The 16,878-nt window shown below is 38.6% G+C and overlaps 1 protein-coding gene across 1 annotated transcript; it reads right to left on the bottom strand.

The window, feature by feature from the left end:
• Positions 1-1,399: 1,399 nt before the first annotated feature.
• Positions 1,400-16,571, bottom strand: scp2a (sterol carrier protein 2a). The gene is made up of 16 exons (XM_053330054.1): positions 16,417-16,571; positions 15,410-15,467; positions 15,208-15,279; positions 14,895-15,026; positions 14,633-14,697; positions 14,202-14,328; positions 13,983-14,046; positions 13,785-13,871; positions 13,447-13,597; positions 13,078-13,225; positions 11,699-11,806; positions 9,245-9,398; positions 8,985-9,081; positions 7,008-7,137; positions 3,699-3,778; positions 1,400-2,020 (listed from the first exon to the last, which is right to left on the bottom strand). The coding sequence occupies exons 1-16, from the start codon at positions 16,468-16,470 to the stop codon at positions 1,925-1,927; spliced, it is 1,623 nt and encodes a 540-aa protein (XP_053186029.1). The 5' UTR covers positions 16,471-16,571; the 3' UTR covers positions 1,400-1,924.
• Between the last annotated feature and the right edge of the window lie 307 nt (positions 16,572-16,878).

The following is a 16,878-nucleotide window of genomic DNA, read 5'->3' on the forward strand; positions in this document are numbered from 1 at the left end:
ATATCCCATTAGCCCGGTGCTGAGTGAGACAGGCCAGCCGTGCTGCTTGTGTAACATACATCGTCATTTGGCCACAAGGCCACCTGGCAGAGTGAGAGGATGGAGGGCAGAGTGGGCTAAACGGAGTTGGCTGAAAAGGAGCAATTATGAACGCAGGCTGGATCTAGCAGAAGGTGCGCAGTGGTGGGCGGAGGGTGCAGGCCTTCAGGGAGAGGTTTGGATAAACTCCATAATAAATAGACAAATGGAGGGGAAATAGAGAAAGAGGGAAGTAGGGCACAAAGGCTGACCAAAACAAAAACAAGTGAAGTACTCTTGTTTGAATTCTAACCAGTGAATATGTTACAGTGAAAGAGTACATATGTAAAGCAGAACTATAATACGTGTTAAATTGGATTTGTTGTTAAGATTAATGGAGAATGATGGCCTTATTGCAAATAAATCAACTTAATCTGGTGGAGTTTTTATTTTTCTTCTTAATCTGTAGTCCAGCAATTTGATTTGATCTGATAAAGCCCTGAAACATCCCTCAAAAAGTGGGATAAACCCTCCAAATAAATAAACTACCTCTCACTTGTGGTGCCCGAGTACAAACACAACCTCCTGACTCTGGTAATCCGATGCATTAGGCACTCTCTGCTCTTTGGTTAGGCTCCATGTTTGTCAAGATTTGAGTGAGACAGATTTGCTAGCAGAGAAAAAATGTTTCGAGTTCAAGTGAAACCAGAACTGAATCTTCAACAGAAGTGATATGAACCTCATTTGACCAATAAACAGGTTTTCTTTTGCGTAGTATTTTCAAAGCTGCTACTCTTAGGTTTGGCAGTCTAAATGAGAGCAACCAATCATGGGACATGCATGTTTTATAAAGTATGGCATGAAGGAACAGAAATGTAGTGGTACCAGTCAAATTCTATATCATTATAATGCTGTAATGTTAGCAGCAACACTTGTTTTGTTCCAGACTGCATTCAATTCTTCATGTAGGCTTTGCCACAAGCCAAACAATGATATTATTGATTTGAGCAAACTTAACACACCAAAGAGCTTCACCTGATCAATATGTTTCAATAAATGATTCCTAGTGTATTTGTGCATGAATTGAACAATGATATTCAACAGAAGTACACACACACCCGTACATCTATATAGGTTTGTAATGACATTTACCAAATTATAATGATGTGGAAAGAAGTTCCTCTTATTCCATTGAATCAAATATTCTCTTAGTATTTTACCTACTGTATAGGAAAATACTAAAAAAAAAGCATTTTCTCAAGTATTTGAGATCCAAAGCCGTAACAGATTCCTGTAAAATTAAATGTAATTAATGTATTCATCTAGATGAGAGAGAGCTTTGAATCCCAATATGCCGATAGCAAAAAATCATATCATAGTATGATGAAATAGAAAGATAGAAAATATGAATATAATCACTGCACAGCCCAAAAAGTTATTTTCAGTGAAAGATTTATTAGTTTTTTTTTAAAATTAGATGATTGCTATGATTTACAGACATGTATGCTTTAGAAAATGATCTATCAAAATAGCTCAGGCTAGAAGTGGCAGAAATCAGAGGCACATTGAGTGGTTTGACTATATTATTAACAAAATACAGAAGAGCTACTCACTTTTCTTGAAATCTGTTGTTGCATACATGGAAGCAGCAGAAAAAACATGCAGCTCCTGTGTGTAACGAACTCACTGGATGTTTCTATAATTTGATTTGAAGATAATGGGCCAAGATCCAACAATGTGGAGCTTAACGACAAACCTGATATCAAAGTAGCAGCTGGAATCGAAACTGTATTGACCGTCTTCTAAAATTAAATACATTATTTTAGTATTCAGTGGGCTTGTTGATTAGCAAAATTACAGTTTCAATAGGAGGGATGAAGTTTTCCAATCAAACTTCTGCAGGGTCTCACAGCTTGGCTTTGCCTGGGGCAACCTGGAGGTTCTGTAGCTTCATAGCCATGCCCATGTTCCCTGTGATCTTCAGCTTCCCTTTGAAGAACGCCTGAGGAAACAGCAGTTCAGAGGAGAGACATAAACTTGTAGCTCCAAGAAAAGACACTTTTAATAATTCACCTGTCACTGAAAGAGTGTCGGCTATCGAAAACATACGTTTTTTAATAACTAAAGTACAGTGACATATTGGAGGAGATGGACTGAGCATATTTCTTTGTGTTGACATTGAAATAAATGTTTTAAATAAATAAACTACAAATAAACAAAATAAATTAAAAGTGTTTAAAAGTTTAGCATAAACCTAGTTTTTTTTTGTTTTCCTGTTGTTGCTGGATGAGGGTGTTGCTTGTTAGCCTCTCACAGGTAAGCTGTATGCGGGTTGCTATCCAGCTCTCTAACTAGAGCTAGTTTTAGGACAGGTTGACACATTTTCCCATACAGCTGGTGCCAACAGACTAAAAAGGTGCTGAGAACTGATTGAAGTGTTCTGTTTTTCATTTTTCATTAATTTACCATCATACTTATACTAGGGACTTTCTGTGTTAGGCTACATACATGTAATCCTTCTAATTGGTATCAGTATCATTTAGATGTAGCCATTAAATGCATTTTACTTGTGCAGTATGCAGAGGATTTCTGTCCCCTCTGTCAGCACAATATATATATACCGTATATATAATGAGATATTTACCATATTTGTGAAAGCTCAAACTGAGGCCACTAACACTATTTACACCTTTGTGCTGTTAGTTACATTTCAAAATGAGTTTCCTGATGCTTTAAAAATTCTTCTGGCTGATGGCTGATACCCGATGCAATTTGCTTATCGGCCAAATAGAAGAGTGGAGGACGCTTCCACCACTGTATTTCACTTTCTTTACAAGCATCTTGAGGGTACAAAAACTCATGCTAGACTTTTATTTGCAGACTTTTCCTCAGCTTTTAACACAATTCAGCCACCCATCTTATGCCCGAAACTAGTGTCCTTTTTTAATCCTAATGTCAGTATGGTGAAATGGCTCCCAGACTTTTTAACATGCAGGCCTTGGTCAGTCAGGGTAAATAATGTCTTATCCCAAAACAAGTTGTCGTCTACAGGCTCACCACAGGGGTGTGTCCTGTCCCCATTATTGTTTATCTTATATATAAATGACAGCAGAAGTCACCACAATGACAGGCACAGTCTTGGTCAGTTTGCTCCAGGATGGAGAGGTTGACCATGGACCAGATGCGATGGACTTTGTGGAGTGGTGTGACAGCCATTTCCTCAAGTTAAATATTCAGAAAACTAAGGACAGTAAGATAATTGGCATGAAGCAGCGCTCTCTCTCAGAGAAAGCACAGTCAATCTTGTCCAGTTCTGATCACCCACTTTTCCTTTGTTCCAACGTGTAATCAATGCAGTTAACTTGTACAACCCCTGAATGCACTGCTTGTGTGGCGAGACTCTATTGATACTTTTACTTTTTATTCCGATGGTGATTGTTTCTTATCAAGTTTGGTTGTGCTGTATGCTGAGATGATGTTTTTTATGTCACTGTTTATTTATTTATTGTTGTTGTTTTAGTTGTTTTTTGTACTGTCACTGCAAACCAAATTTCCCCTCGAAGGACAATAAAGCTCTGAACTGAACTGAAATGACTCAATGGAGTGAAATCTGTCAATAAATGTTAAATATAAGACTTTTTAAACATTTAACTTGACTGTTAATACACAATTGCACTCACCGTTTGTGGGTTCAGCTTTCCTGTCATCAGATCCAGAAGATCCTCATCACTCATGGCTATGGTGCAGTCTGCCTTTTTACCTAAAATAAAGACAAAATGAAGAAGAACGTATTTATTATACTGCCATATCAAACATATCAAACGTATTAAAATTCAAAAACAATTCATATTTGCTATTCCTTGTACACATATGAAGGGAAATAATATATATATATAATGTTGGATATATTGAAGAAAAAGATAGAAAAGGTAAATGTTACATCACTATTATAGCAATAATTCTATACTATGTATACTATATGTAACCATCAGCGTGTTGACACAGGATACAACCTTTTCCATCATGATTTCTGCCTCAGGCGTAGTGATGTATCAATATGTCATTGATCAGGCATCAAAGAGTGAATTCAGATGAAATTGGGTTTTTATTTTTTCTGCAGAAACAGCATGCAGTGTGTGTGCTGTGAATTATACAGCCCTTTAAAAAATGTGTTGCAATAAACTGATGCCTCAGTGACATAATCTACACAAAAAGTGATCTCGCTTTAAAAGGCAGTACTCCAGGCAGAGTTATGAACCGTACACTGTACTGTTCAATAAACAGTATATGGACTATGTGTGTTGATCGAGCTGTGTACTGTATAACTCAGGTACATATTTTTTTTACATTCTGCAGCTTGGCTCTCTCTTTATTGACTGATGTGAAATGGAAAGAAGACTTCAGAGAGATGGATCATGTTACAAGTGCCCTTTCTCACATACAATCTAAAGCTAAGAATGGTATGATATTCACACTGGGTGAATCCTTGAAGTCTAATAAACATGTTGAATGCATTTCCTTCCTCACAAAACACGAACAAAATACAGTTACTACATATTTAGTTTATGTTCATGTTTTCTAAGTTGCAGTCTTCTTCTTCCCGGGCTTTGATGGTGCATTGATGTGCATGTGTGTCCTTGTACACATACATAATACAAGAAATTAAGGTTAATCTGTAGCTAATCTATCTCATGACATTAGAGAATCATGATTGCTTCACTTCCAAAGGAAACTGGACTCATCAGAGAGGGTTCATCAGCTGTGACTGACTGCTGGGGAGTCCTGGGCAGTGTACCATAATCTGTGTAGCATACTTTACCCCCAACATGTAGGCATACACATATATTGAGGCCCAATCCCAAACCAGCCCTTATCCCCTCGTCCTATCCACCCTCCCTTCATTTGCGTGTTCACGTGTCCATATCAAAGGGCTGTCCCAATCAAATCAATGTGGAGTGTAAATAGCGAGTCTGCATCGGTGCAGGCTTACAATTGTCCTAACGGGAAGTGCATGTGCAACAGGAGAATGATGGGAAAAAATGTACAAATGTAAGAGTTCTGTCTTTCTACTCTTTGTTTTACTGAAGATAAAACAAAAATGAGAGAATATCACTTTGTCCCTAAAGTTGCTTGACTTCTACCAAACTAACAAACGCCTGTTTGCACACACAACCTAAATAAAAACACATTAAAATATGTCAAATTTAGATTTGATGCATTCACAGGGACAGTGTAAAAGGTAAGGCAGCTCTTAAGGCTGTATAAAGTGTGAAATAGCATAACAGCCGTGAAGCCTACCATCTATCTGTCACCATAGTGATGGCTGCGTCCTTGTTCTGGTAGAGCAGCAAGGCCATCCCATAATTTGGCTATCTATTCTTACCCCCCCCCCCCACACACATCAGCACATACTAGCTTTCTTTTGTTTTGCAGAGGTTGTGTTTTATTCTTGTCCACCCTGAGATGTGCTGTAAAGGAAATCTGCTACTGTATATTGTGCTCAAGGACAGATGGAGTTTCTATCAGACTGGGATCTTCTATATGTTAATATATATACACACACACCGTGTTCTTGCCTCTCAACTATATACAATAATTCTAAAAAAAAAAAAAAAAAAGAAGAAAAAAAAGATAAAGCTTGAATAACAAATACAAGCTACAAATCATTCAACACAATGATGCAATCAAACACTGTATACATTTAACATCTCTAACTTTTCAAATAACAAAAACACAACAAAAAAAACACTGAACTTGAATTTCTTGTTGCACAAACTGTGCAGAAGGGCATCTTAGGACATCCCTGAACATTTCAGGAACATTCAATCAGATGAAACAGCAATGGTAAACTCAGAAATAATGGCTTAGATCCATTAGATACAGAGAGCATCACAGAGAGAGTCGGCCTAATGGAAACAGTCATGTGGCTATTTAGTTGTGTGTGTGTGTGTGTGTGTGTGTGTGTGTGTGTGTGTGTGTGTGTGTGTGTGTGTGTGTGTGTGTGTGTGTGTGTGTTTTCAGTTAGTTTGATGTTTTGATGTTTTGACATGAAGTGCAGCAGCATTATCACTCTTTAAATCCATCACAGAAGCTATCTAAAAGATCGATTCAGTTATTTGGAAATTGAGCCAAATCTTGTAATGACTGCCTTGGTCTTAAAATGTTAAGTGCTGTATAGGAGAGCTTCACACACCTGTAGAAATTGCATCTCACTCATACACATCCAGATGGCTGAAGCAATCCCCGACATCTGAACCCAAAACACAAATCAATCTTATCCTCTTGAATTAAAGAAATACTTTTGTGTCTCCAAACTATTTAAAAAAATAATAATTTAATTTGCCTGCACTGTTGGTTAAAAATGTATCTTAGTGAACAGGAAATCAGACTCCCTGCCTTAAAAAGACAATGGCTCAACAAAGTCACTTATCAATAACTGTACTCCAAAGAAGATCCTTGATTGTCATAAAGGATTGTTGCAGCTTTCAGGAAGATCCTGGAGGCTTTTATGAATGCCTTACCTTTAATTAAATGTGTTGACTGACATTTCAACACTATCTTTTATTTGAACCCACCGAACTTCCTTTCATTACCACCATCTACATTCCCATATATACATGTGTTCCTTTCATCTCATTCTAATTACATTGACTTGGAACTCTGGAGAGTGCAGTGTCAAGAGACTGAACAGCAGAGAGGGGATTTCTGGTCCCACTTCACCTACTTCCAAGGAGTCGTGGAGAAGTAAAGAAGTCTGTAATATTCTTTGTAGTGTGTTGTATGCTGAATGTGATGAAGGCTACAAGCCGTTCTTTATGCTACAAGTGCTGCTGGAGTTTTGACCCCTTCAGGAGCATGAAAGACATACAGTGTTGAGTGGTGAAATGTTGAAAACTACTGCAATGGACATAAAAGTACCCATCCAATAAAGAGATCTTTGCGACAGAAAGCACGAGTAGAGCTTAACAACTTAGATTATAGATACAAACCTGGGTCATTGGTGATAGAACCTTTGCCATTTTTCACATCCACCACCCAAGTCGCCTCCTTCCCATCTGGTCCATCTTTCACTTTGAAAGCGAACACTCCGCCAATCTTCTTGACGACCTTCTCTCCTTCCTGGAGGGAGTCGGGAAAGGGTTTTTTTAAGCTCCATGTAAAAGATCTTGTAAAATGATGGCTGTAGCAGCTGCCCACACACATCAAATTAAATACCTAAACCATTTATTGTAATGTGACGAGAGCTTCTTGAAGCATTTAAATCAAAGACATATGGTTTAGTCTCTGAATAATTACCTCTGCTAAACTGTACTGCAAATTAACTATAATGACACACAAGGGATAATCATGACTGAAGCTATGTAGGTGTAAACCACTTTTATGCCTGTAATGAAGCGATAAAATGTCTGTCAGGTAACGAAGACATGAAAAGTAAATACTATGATCTGATTGTATTAACTAACTCTGGCTTCACAATAAGTATGTTAGTCCCTCCTATAGAGCTTCTGAACACATCTTGCAGAGATTCAAACGTGTTCTTTGTTCAAATCTCGCTCCTTATTTATTTCAGGGAAGAAGGAGGCGAGATGTGTTGGCTTCCTGGCGCCTTGCGCAGAGTTCACTGTGACTGAACTTTTACCCGCAAAATAGTGATTCTCTCTCCGGCATTCGGTCCAACAAGGGAAGGGTTGGGACCGAATCCTAGTTCAGAAAGTATTGATTGTATACATATCATTGTTCATATAATTGCATGCACAAATGCAGGAGGGCTTGATATAAAAAAAGTATATGGTTTTCAGCTTGTGTACCTTTTCCTACCAAGAAAAAAAGACACCCTCTCCTGAAAACACAGCTTTTAAAAAAAAAACACCCACTACAAAGAGGCAGGTTGTATGCAGGAGTGACTAGAATCCAAATCAATCATATATTTCACATTTATAATCTTGCCACATTTCAGCAGCAGAGAACTGAACCAATTCCACATATGATTATCACAGCTATCCTCTGCACTCCCAGGGTTTAGGAGAGAGATAAGAGGTCGTCGGACACTGTCACATGCTGGTTATAACTGGCAGATCGATGATAAATGCCAAGCTCAAATGGTTTCTAGGTGGTCAGTGTCATTTCAAATAAAGATGTACTTTTGGGTGTTTTTGTGGGTGTTTTTGTGATAAAGCGTTCCGACCTGTCAAGAACCATTTGTACCGTATGAAGGATGCCTCACGTAACAGCCTAATTAACCCACATTAATTACCGGCCTGCCTCGCCTTTTCTGATACATCAAAGCACAATTATTATCCTTGAATACACAGTGCAACCATTATTAACCATGTTTTTTCTGTTTGTTTTTTTGTCTGAATATCATAACAGTCATGCCATACAGACATGAATATAAAATTGTTACATGAAAACAACGCCTTGTCAGTGTTGAATCATTTAAGAACTGCAGCGCTGCAGAGAGACCACTTGAAATGCATTTGAGTCATGGTCAGTATTCATCTTACATCCATAAAGCAAAGATATTTTTGTACTGTATTTGCTGGATAGTGCTCTATAACTAAGGATGATATTATTGCTGTTTTATTGTAACAGCACATAATGTACCTTTAAATATAAATGCTTTAAAAAATAATGGACAATGTTCACAACAGTGAGTCATTGATAGCTGTTATGGTCAGCAAGTCTATACTTTTTAAATGGTATGAATAACATTGTGCATATCGTACATGGCAATGAAAAAGTAAAAAAAAAAAAATCTCTGTAGTTTGTTTCTACTTTGCCTTTCTATAATTTGATGATGCTAATGAGCATGTAATATTAATTTTGCCTAACACACAACACAACAATAAGTAGTCTAAAAGGAGATAAGAGATAAGGATGTATTTAATTGGATGCAGACGTACTGATATCCCAAACACATTAGAGTTAAAGTGTGAGCTTTTGTTAGTTATAGCATGCTGGTGTACCTCCTGTAGATGTTTTTCCATCTCTTTGAAGACAGGATAAGCTTTAAACCCCTCCAGACTGCTGCCTGAGCTGGTGGGAACTGCAGCTATGTGGGATCTGTAGGAAGCAGACAAGAGTGTGTGAACACAAAAAAAAAAGTTTCCTTGATTAAGTTACATGAGAGGCTGTATAAACAGAGGACAAAGCAATATACTGTTCCTACAGCGCAGAAGCCAAATAATGAAGAAAAGAACTGGAGACGTCATAACGCAACACTCACCTGGCCCCCTGTGGGAATCCCAACCTGTACAGAGTGACGACCACAGCCCCACCTAAGCCAATATTGTGTTGCAAGGCCACTTTTGCTCCTGGAACCTGCCTCCTGTTGGCCTGTCCACGGAGCTGCCAGCAGAGCTCTGCACACTGGGCCAGACCTGAGGGAGCAGGACAGAGGGTGAGGGTGACATAAGTCGTAGACAGGGATGTGGTGAGTGTAAGAGATTTCTAATTATGCAGCCCATACATTAATGGAGAGAGGAGACAGGAGGGGTTAGGGTTTATCGTTTTTATTGTTGTATGTACTGTATGTGTATGTATGTATGTGTATGTGTGTGTGTGTGTATATACATATATATATATATATATATATGTGTATATATGTGTGTGTGTATATATATATATATATATATATATATATATATATATATATATATATATATATATATATATATATACACATATATCTGGTGGAGAGGTTTTGCTGTTATTTGCTGTTATTATGCCAGTCAGGCAGCAGCAGATGCAGCAATCACATGCTAACCCTGACCCTAACCCTAACTATGGAGATACTATTGGAGCAATACTATTTGCAAATGCATAACTCAATCTGTGATTTACGTATGATCCAAAATCAATGGTAATGCGTAAGTCTGGAGCCTGGGCTGAGATACACTAAAACACTCCTTAGACTTGAGGTGAAACTGCAGTCAGGTGATAATTCTCTGTGGGTTTGTAACTAATAAGTTAGCCCTAAAACATAGTGTACAGTCATTTGATCCAGTGTGAACATACAAATACTGATCATAGACACTTTTGCACAGTGATCAACTGAATTTGACCATATGTGATTGAAAGTTCCAGAAAAGGCTCTAGGGGTACCTTGAGGAGTATATTTCTAATTTATCTAAAAAAAAGACAAAGCAGGGCAGCATTGTAGCATGGTTGCAGTTTTTTATGTATTTTTTCTAATTCTATTTTAGTAACAATAAAAGCTTTTTTTGTAACCAAACAAAGCAGTATGTATTAACACTTTTAGGAATTAGTTCTCTTTTTTGTAAGACATTGATTTCTGTTTTTATAATAATCTTCAAAGGCATCTGAATTGAGTGTTTTGTGTGACTAAAGAAAGCAAATAATGCCTGAAATGATTTCTAGCCTAAATATCCAGTTGTAGTAAATTGATTTTCTTTCTAATAAAACTGTGAAGGATAATGAAAAAACACCAAAACTTAGTGAGGCGACAATCACTTAACTAAATGTAATAACACAGCATTGTCACAGACAGGGGTGACAAGTTGGCTCCTAATATGACAACTGACTCTCTAATCACGCAAGGGTCAACTCCTGCACTAGAGTTATAGCTAAGCATTTCATCCCATCTGCTTAATGAGCTTGTGCATTTCTCCATTATCCCAATAAGCTAAAGGACTTATGTGTAAAGACCTCTTCATGGTGCGTCTTTCACCTTCTGCAGCACTCTCCTAATCTTCCCCACGCAGACTTGTTTATTTGCAAGTCATTTTGTCTAAATGCCAATTAGGATTTTAAGTTATTAAAATAAGGAGCAACTAGAGCCTCTAAATATCCCTGTGGACAAGTATTTCATACTCAATGAAAAGGGAATTTTCAGGGTGAGTATTAAAAGCCACTCATTAAACCCTCCTGAAGAGCAGATTTCAAAGGTGCGTGACAAATGATGATCACGTCTGTTCATTTCTGAAGAGTTAAAGCATGTCAGAGTTTACAACAACAATCACAGCGCCGCTGAGATTTCAAGGTCCCTGGGTGTCATGTCAACACATGAAAATTCCGTGCTACTGAGGTGGCACACACTGGGGTTCCCTGCACAGGTCATTCAATTAGCCGTCAATATCTCGGCTCACAGTGTTCCTGAGGGAAGAGGTCAGAGTTTTACAACTAAGATTAGGAGCAACACCACGGATCAGACAGAGTTAAGCTGACTGGGGCACTTGCACAGCGTGACCCTGGAGACAGGTGGAGTATTGATGACTTGGATGGAAGGGGAGGGGGGGGTGTTCAGGTAAAAATAATGAGTTTAAGGTCATAATAGCTCATATTGTTGGGTTTGATGCAGGACAGGAAGGTCAGCAGGGAGAAATGAACAAATGAAAAAGGGGGAAAAGAGAGAAAACAGCACAAGAGCGAGTGTGTGTTTGTCTGTGTCAGTGCACACAGATTTAAGCAGTTGTGACTAGAATATGATCAAAGTGTCTGCCCTCTCACATGAAGGCTAAGAAGGATCACTTTTACCAAGTTACAATCCAGGCAACTAACACTGTGAGACACATGCCACCTGGTGGCCAGTGTGGAAATAGTTTGGCAAAGCTTGAATCAGTACCACAGTGAACCCATCAACAATGCTTTTTGACCTTGATTCAGGCAGGAATAATGTAATGTGGACACTGTCCTACATATGACAAGAGGATCAGCATACCTGTGGCACCCAGAGGATGTCCTTTAGAGATGAGACCACCACTGGGGTTGACCACAAACTTGCCACCATAAGTGTTGTCCCCTCTGTCGATCATCTCTCCCGCTTTACCTGCAGAAGAAGGTACACAGAGTGGAGAGTGTGAAACTTACAGTATAACATTATTACATGTTAATATTATCAGTACATGCATGGTATCAAATAAGTCCTAAGTTGATTCAAGCAAAAAAAGGATGAAAACAAACATTTCTTTTGAAGATGTCTATTTGATGAGGAACATGTGAGATGTAAGAAAGGGAACCAACTAAAAAGGGTTACCCTATAGATAAAATACAAATATTACATATTATATTACATTCATACTGACGTACAGTATGTATGTAATTATGTGAATGCTACTAAATGCTACTAAAACACATGCTTATGTCTGGAAGGGAGGAAGGAAGGAATACTGGAGGGCCAATTTACAAATTATACTAATAGCAACTAATCAATGTTAAGTAAAAGCAATGACATATTCCCTGCCTGATGTATTAAACCTAAAAAATGTTATGCTGAACACATCTCTGCAGTCAAAAGCACCACTTGGCAAGTGTGAAAGTAGCCAGTTGTACAATATAATCTCATCTTTTAACTCACATCTCAGGTAGTAATGCATAAGAAAGCTTTTTGTAAAATATCTCAAGTGGATGGACAACAACAGAGGTGTAGCTGTCAGCTGATATGGTCGGGTGTGTCAGTGCAACAGCAACAGTCAGAGGTCGACTTTCTGTTGCCTCCAACTCTGTGCGATTGCACAATTCGTAAAGCTGATCAAATAAAACAGGTGTTGGGGATAAGAGATTTGTTGTGGGGATCAGGCCTGACACAGATACCTGGGTTATATATACCTTTGATCCCCTATTTGAAAAAAAAAAAAAAAAGACCTCAAGTCCCACCTGTACAATAATCCTAATGCCTGGATGTTTCAACAAGATCTGCAGCGATTTGCGTGACACAAGGCAGGCAACGGTTTAATCAATTTAGTCTTAAAATACTTATTGCTGTATCTCACACAGGAAGGTTTCATGATCTGTATAAAGCATCAGTCACTCAAAACACAATAATACGAGTACTACAGGCTTAGCTTCAGAGAATTAGGCAAATTCTATCTAAATTCTTGTTTAATTGGTCAATCTACACTATAGGATCCTTTGTTTTGTGTCTGGTCATTTAGGGGTATGTAGGGGAAACCCTGATGTGGACATAAGCAGCATAACTCATTCAATAAGGATAGTTCTAATCCAGTGACATTTTTATGCCTATATATTCTTCTAAAAGAAGACAAACTTTTCTTTAAACTGTTGGAGGGTACTGTAGGGTAATAAGAGCTGCAGCAATACCTTCAGGGCACAGCCCCAGAGCCTCATATGTGATGAGCTCATTGGCTGAGAAGCAGTCGTGCAGCTCGATCACATCAACATCACTGGGCTTCAGACCCGCAGCCTCGTAACACTTCTTGGCGGCCAATCGAGACATGTCATACCCCACCTGAAAAACCCCACAAAGAGATACGTTGAAAAATGTATTAATAGGATTCATTCAGACATTCAGGAGGAGTCAGGAGGGGTAAAACTGTAAAACGTTTCTGTTCAGTCATAATCATTTAAGTTTAATCATGAAAAACTGGTTGTGATCCACAGCTGTGCAGTTATTCATGTGAGTATTACCAAAAAAAGTTTTCAGTAAATAAGGATTTCAACATTTCTCACCATCTTAATGCAGCTGTTTTCATTAAAGGTAGAAGCGGTATCTGTCACCATCTCTTGAGCTACGATCTCCACTGCCTGGTTCTCCAGATGGTGACGCCTGACAAAGGCCTCGCTCACCAAGACTGCTGCTCCAGCACCGTCTGACGTAGGGCTGATGAGTCAGGAAGAGCAGCACAAACAGACAGGGCTGTGTTAGGACTGAGGCATTAATCGTTCATTCACAGATTAGTTTCGCTCCTGGTTTAATTATATTCATGTACTCTCAGTTAGTACTCTCTGAACTAGATTAGAAATGTATTTATTTAAAGGAAATGACTGGAAATGTGTGAATTCTTTACCAGCACTGCAAAAGAGTGAGATACTCAAAGACCTTCCTGGACTTCATCACCTGCTCTAAACTGTACTCGTCCTGGAACTGGGAATACCTGCATGCACACACACACACACACACACACACACACACACACACACATTAACTTGAATCCACAAAGTACATTTTGAAGAAAAGTCTGTTTTTAGAGTTATCTGTCTCTTACGGGTTGTTGGTGGAATGCTTGTGGTTTTTCCAGGCAATTTTGGCAAAGTGCTCTGGTTTAGTGCCTAGAAGAGATAAAACATTGAAACAAACATTTATTCCATGCACTTATTACACACTCACAGATGCAAACTTGTTAAGTTAAAAAAAATAAGGCCCCAGTGCAAAAGAAAAAACTATAACTTGAATACTTTAGATCTTGTAAGTGACTAGATTGTACCATATTTCTCCATGTGCTCCCTGCCAGCATTGCCAAACATCTGTGGTGCTCCTGGAGCCGCCGCCATCCCATAACGGTTAATCATCACCTCCATGTGCTTGTCCATCGGATTGGTCCTGTCCATATACTAGAAACAGGTACTTCTTAACAATTGCTTTTCAAAAAGTTTTTCACCTCATACAAATAAGACACATTAAGTAGGGAATGGTGGAACAGTCTGATTACTTTTCATGAACATCTGGAGCTAACATACCTGTACAGTCTTATGATATACAACAATAATGTCTAATTGGTGAAGATGATAACTTTCAGATTTTGTTTTGATATTTGGTGTCGTTGCAGTAGTCTGTAACATACTGTGAACTGTCATATTATTTTGTCCACCTCCTCAGTAGCCAGTGCAACACACAACTCCATACACAGTTTTATACCTTTGAGGACAAAGATCCTCTCTCCATCTTCTCAAACCCGAGAGCAAGCACACAATCTGCAAGACCTGCAAAAGGAGACGAGAAGTGGGTTTTCACACTTTCACTTAAATAATAGATTTTGGGTTAATGCTGCAGAAGTGGAGTCTGTGGACAATGCAATCTATTTTCTCCTGTAGTGAGAACCTGTCCACTTATTATTCCATTACAAAAGTTGTTGTTGTTTTTTTTTAATGTAGATTTTGAGGAGTTCTGCTTGACTCACCTCCCTGGACCAGCTGGCGTGCCATGAAGAGAGCAGTGGAGCCTGTGGAGCAGTTATTGTTGACGTTGATGATAGGGATCCCAGTCAGGCCCAGACTGTGGTAAATGGCCCTCTGCCCACATGTGGAGTCCCCTGAGAGAGTAAGAAAGAGGATGAGAATTACAAGTAAAATGTTTACTTTTACGGTTATATAATCTGTAGTATACAGGATGCTAAATGAGTGTCATGAGAGCATACATATACTGTGTGTGCTTTACATGTTAACAATGTATAAAAATCACATTTTATTGGATATTCAACAAGAAGGTCTCACCGTATACATATCCTACACAGGCTTGTTCGATGTCAGAATATGGGATTCCTGCATCTGCAAGGGCCTTTTCACCTAAAATATGATGTAGATATGTAGCAATAAAACATTGTGGTACAAGTTATACAACAAGATCTAATTAGCACATTTTCAGATACGATATCTTACGAATGACTGAACAACGTCCATATTCTAAGATAAGCACCTGCTTCTTTGGCCATATCAGGATAGTCATAGTCGCCTCGAGCTCCAGGCTTGTCAAACTGCAGCAAAACACAGAGAAGACAGAGCCACTCAACGTAGGAATTCACACACACCTGTTTGTTTGAGCAATTAAGGTGTTTATTTTACATTAGAACGCATACAACTCTACTTTAGAATAAATCTGGTTGCAAATCAAGTCAAGATTATTCAAAATGCAATACCTACATTGAATAGTCAAATAGAAAGACAGAAATAGCAATGCATCAATGCACTACACTGATAGTTCAGTACATGTAAAACATGAACAGGTGTAAATGGGAACAGTAGGAGTACTGTGACATTGTGATGAGGATGGTCAACATTCAGAAGTCTGAAAGCTGAACTGTTTGTAATGTTACTGCAACTTGCACATAACGACAGCAAACTTTATGTGAGACTTGTTCTCACATGCTTAGTTACTCTTCTTGAGTGACATTAAAGTTGTCTTGTCCTGGAGGACCTGAAACAATAGTGGAGTTACAGTTCATAACGTCAGCTGCCAGGTGACCCTTAACACAGTTTGCAACTCTTGTTGACCATGAACTCTGGACTGGAAATGTGAACATGGGAGGAATGAGATAAAGATTGAAAAACGTCGAAAATTTAACCCAGACCTGTACCTTACTCACGCTAACAGACACATTTAAGACAAAAAAAGCCCCTAAAAACAAACAAACTACACCAGTGTTGCTTTGTTTGGGCTAACTTAGCAAGCTAATGTTTAGTATGCTGTCAGTCGTGACAGAGGTTAAAAAGCAGTCAGCACAATATCAGCACCATAAATCACTGCTAAATTATGTGTTAATGTTAGCTAAATGTAACATTAAAGGAACAAAGCTGCCGTTTTGGAGTGAAACATGTTCAATGCACTGCAGTCTTCAGTTAGCTATCTATGCTAGCCTCAATTCTTACATAAGGTCGGCTGTGCAGTCTTACAGACTGACATAGTAAAAATGTGTATTATATTACCTTTGTCATCCCCACACCGATGACAAACACCCTGTTCTTCTTTGAAGGAGCCATGGTCGCTTCTGTTCAGAAGCTGGTTAACACGGAGAAACACTTCAGTTCAGTCACCAGTATAGACTAGCAGCACTGACAGGAGCCACTGTACAAAGATGCTCTATTTCCGACTTGATGTGTCACTCTGTGGACGAAACGACACTTTTCTGTCTTCCACTGTGGTCAAGGGATGGAAAGTTATCCAACTGTCTTCCTTAAATTATGTGATACCGCTTTATTCAAGCGTTTAATGTTATACTAATTCTCTGTAAATTTCCTGGGTAATTTGCAGGTATTGAATATTTGACAGAGGGGGGTGCAATTTGGCACAAATTGTAAGAAAATACAAACATAAATTGCACACTTCATTCTTTAACTGACAGAAAATACATAGCCTAGTTTTTAGTGTGTCAAACTACAAATGAGCAT

This window comes from Scomber japonicus, chromosome 12, assembly GCF_027409825.1.
Source record: "Scomber japonicus isolate fScoJap1 chromosome 12, fScoJap1.pri, whole genome shotgun sequence".
NCBI lineage: Eukaryota > Metazoa > Chordata > Actinopteri > Scombriformes > Scombridae > Scomber > Scomber japonicus.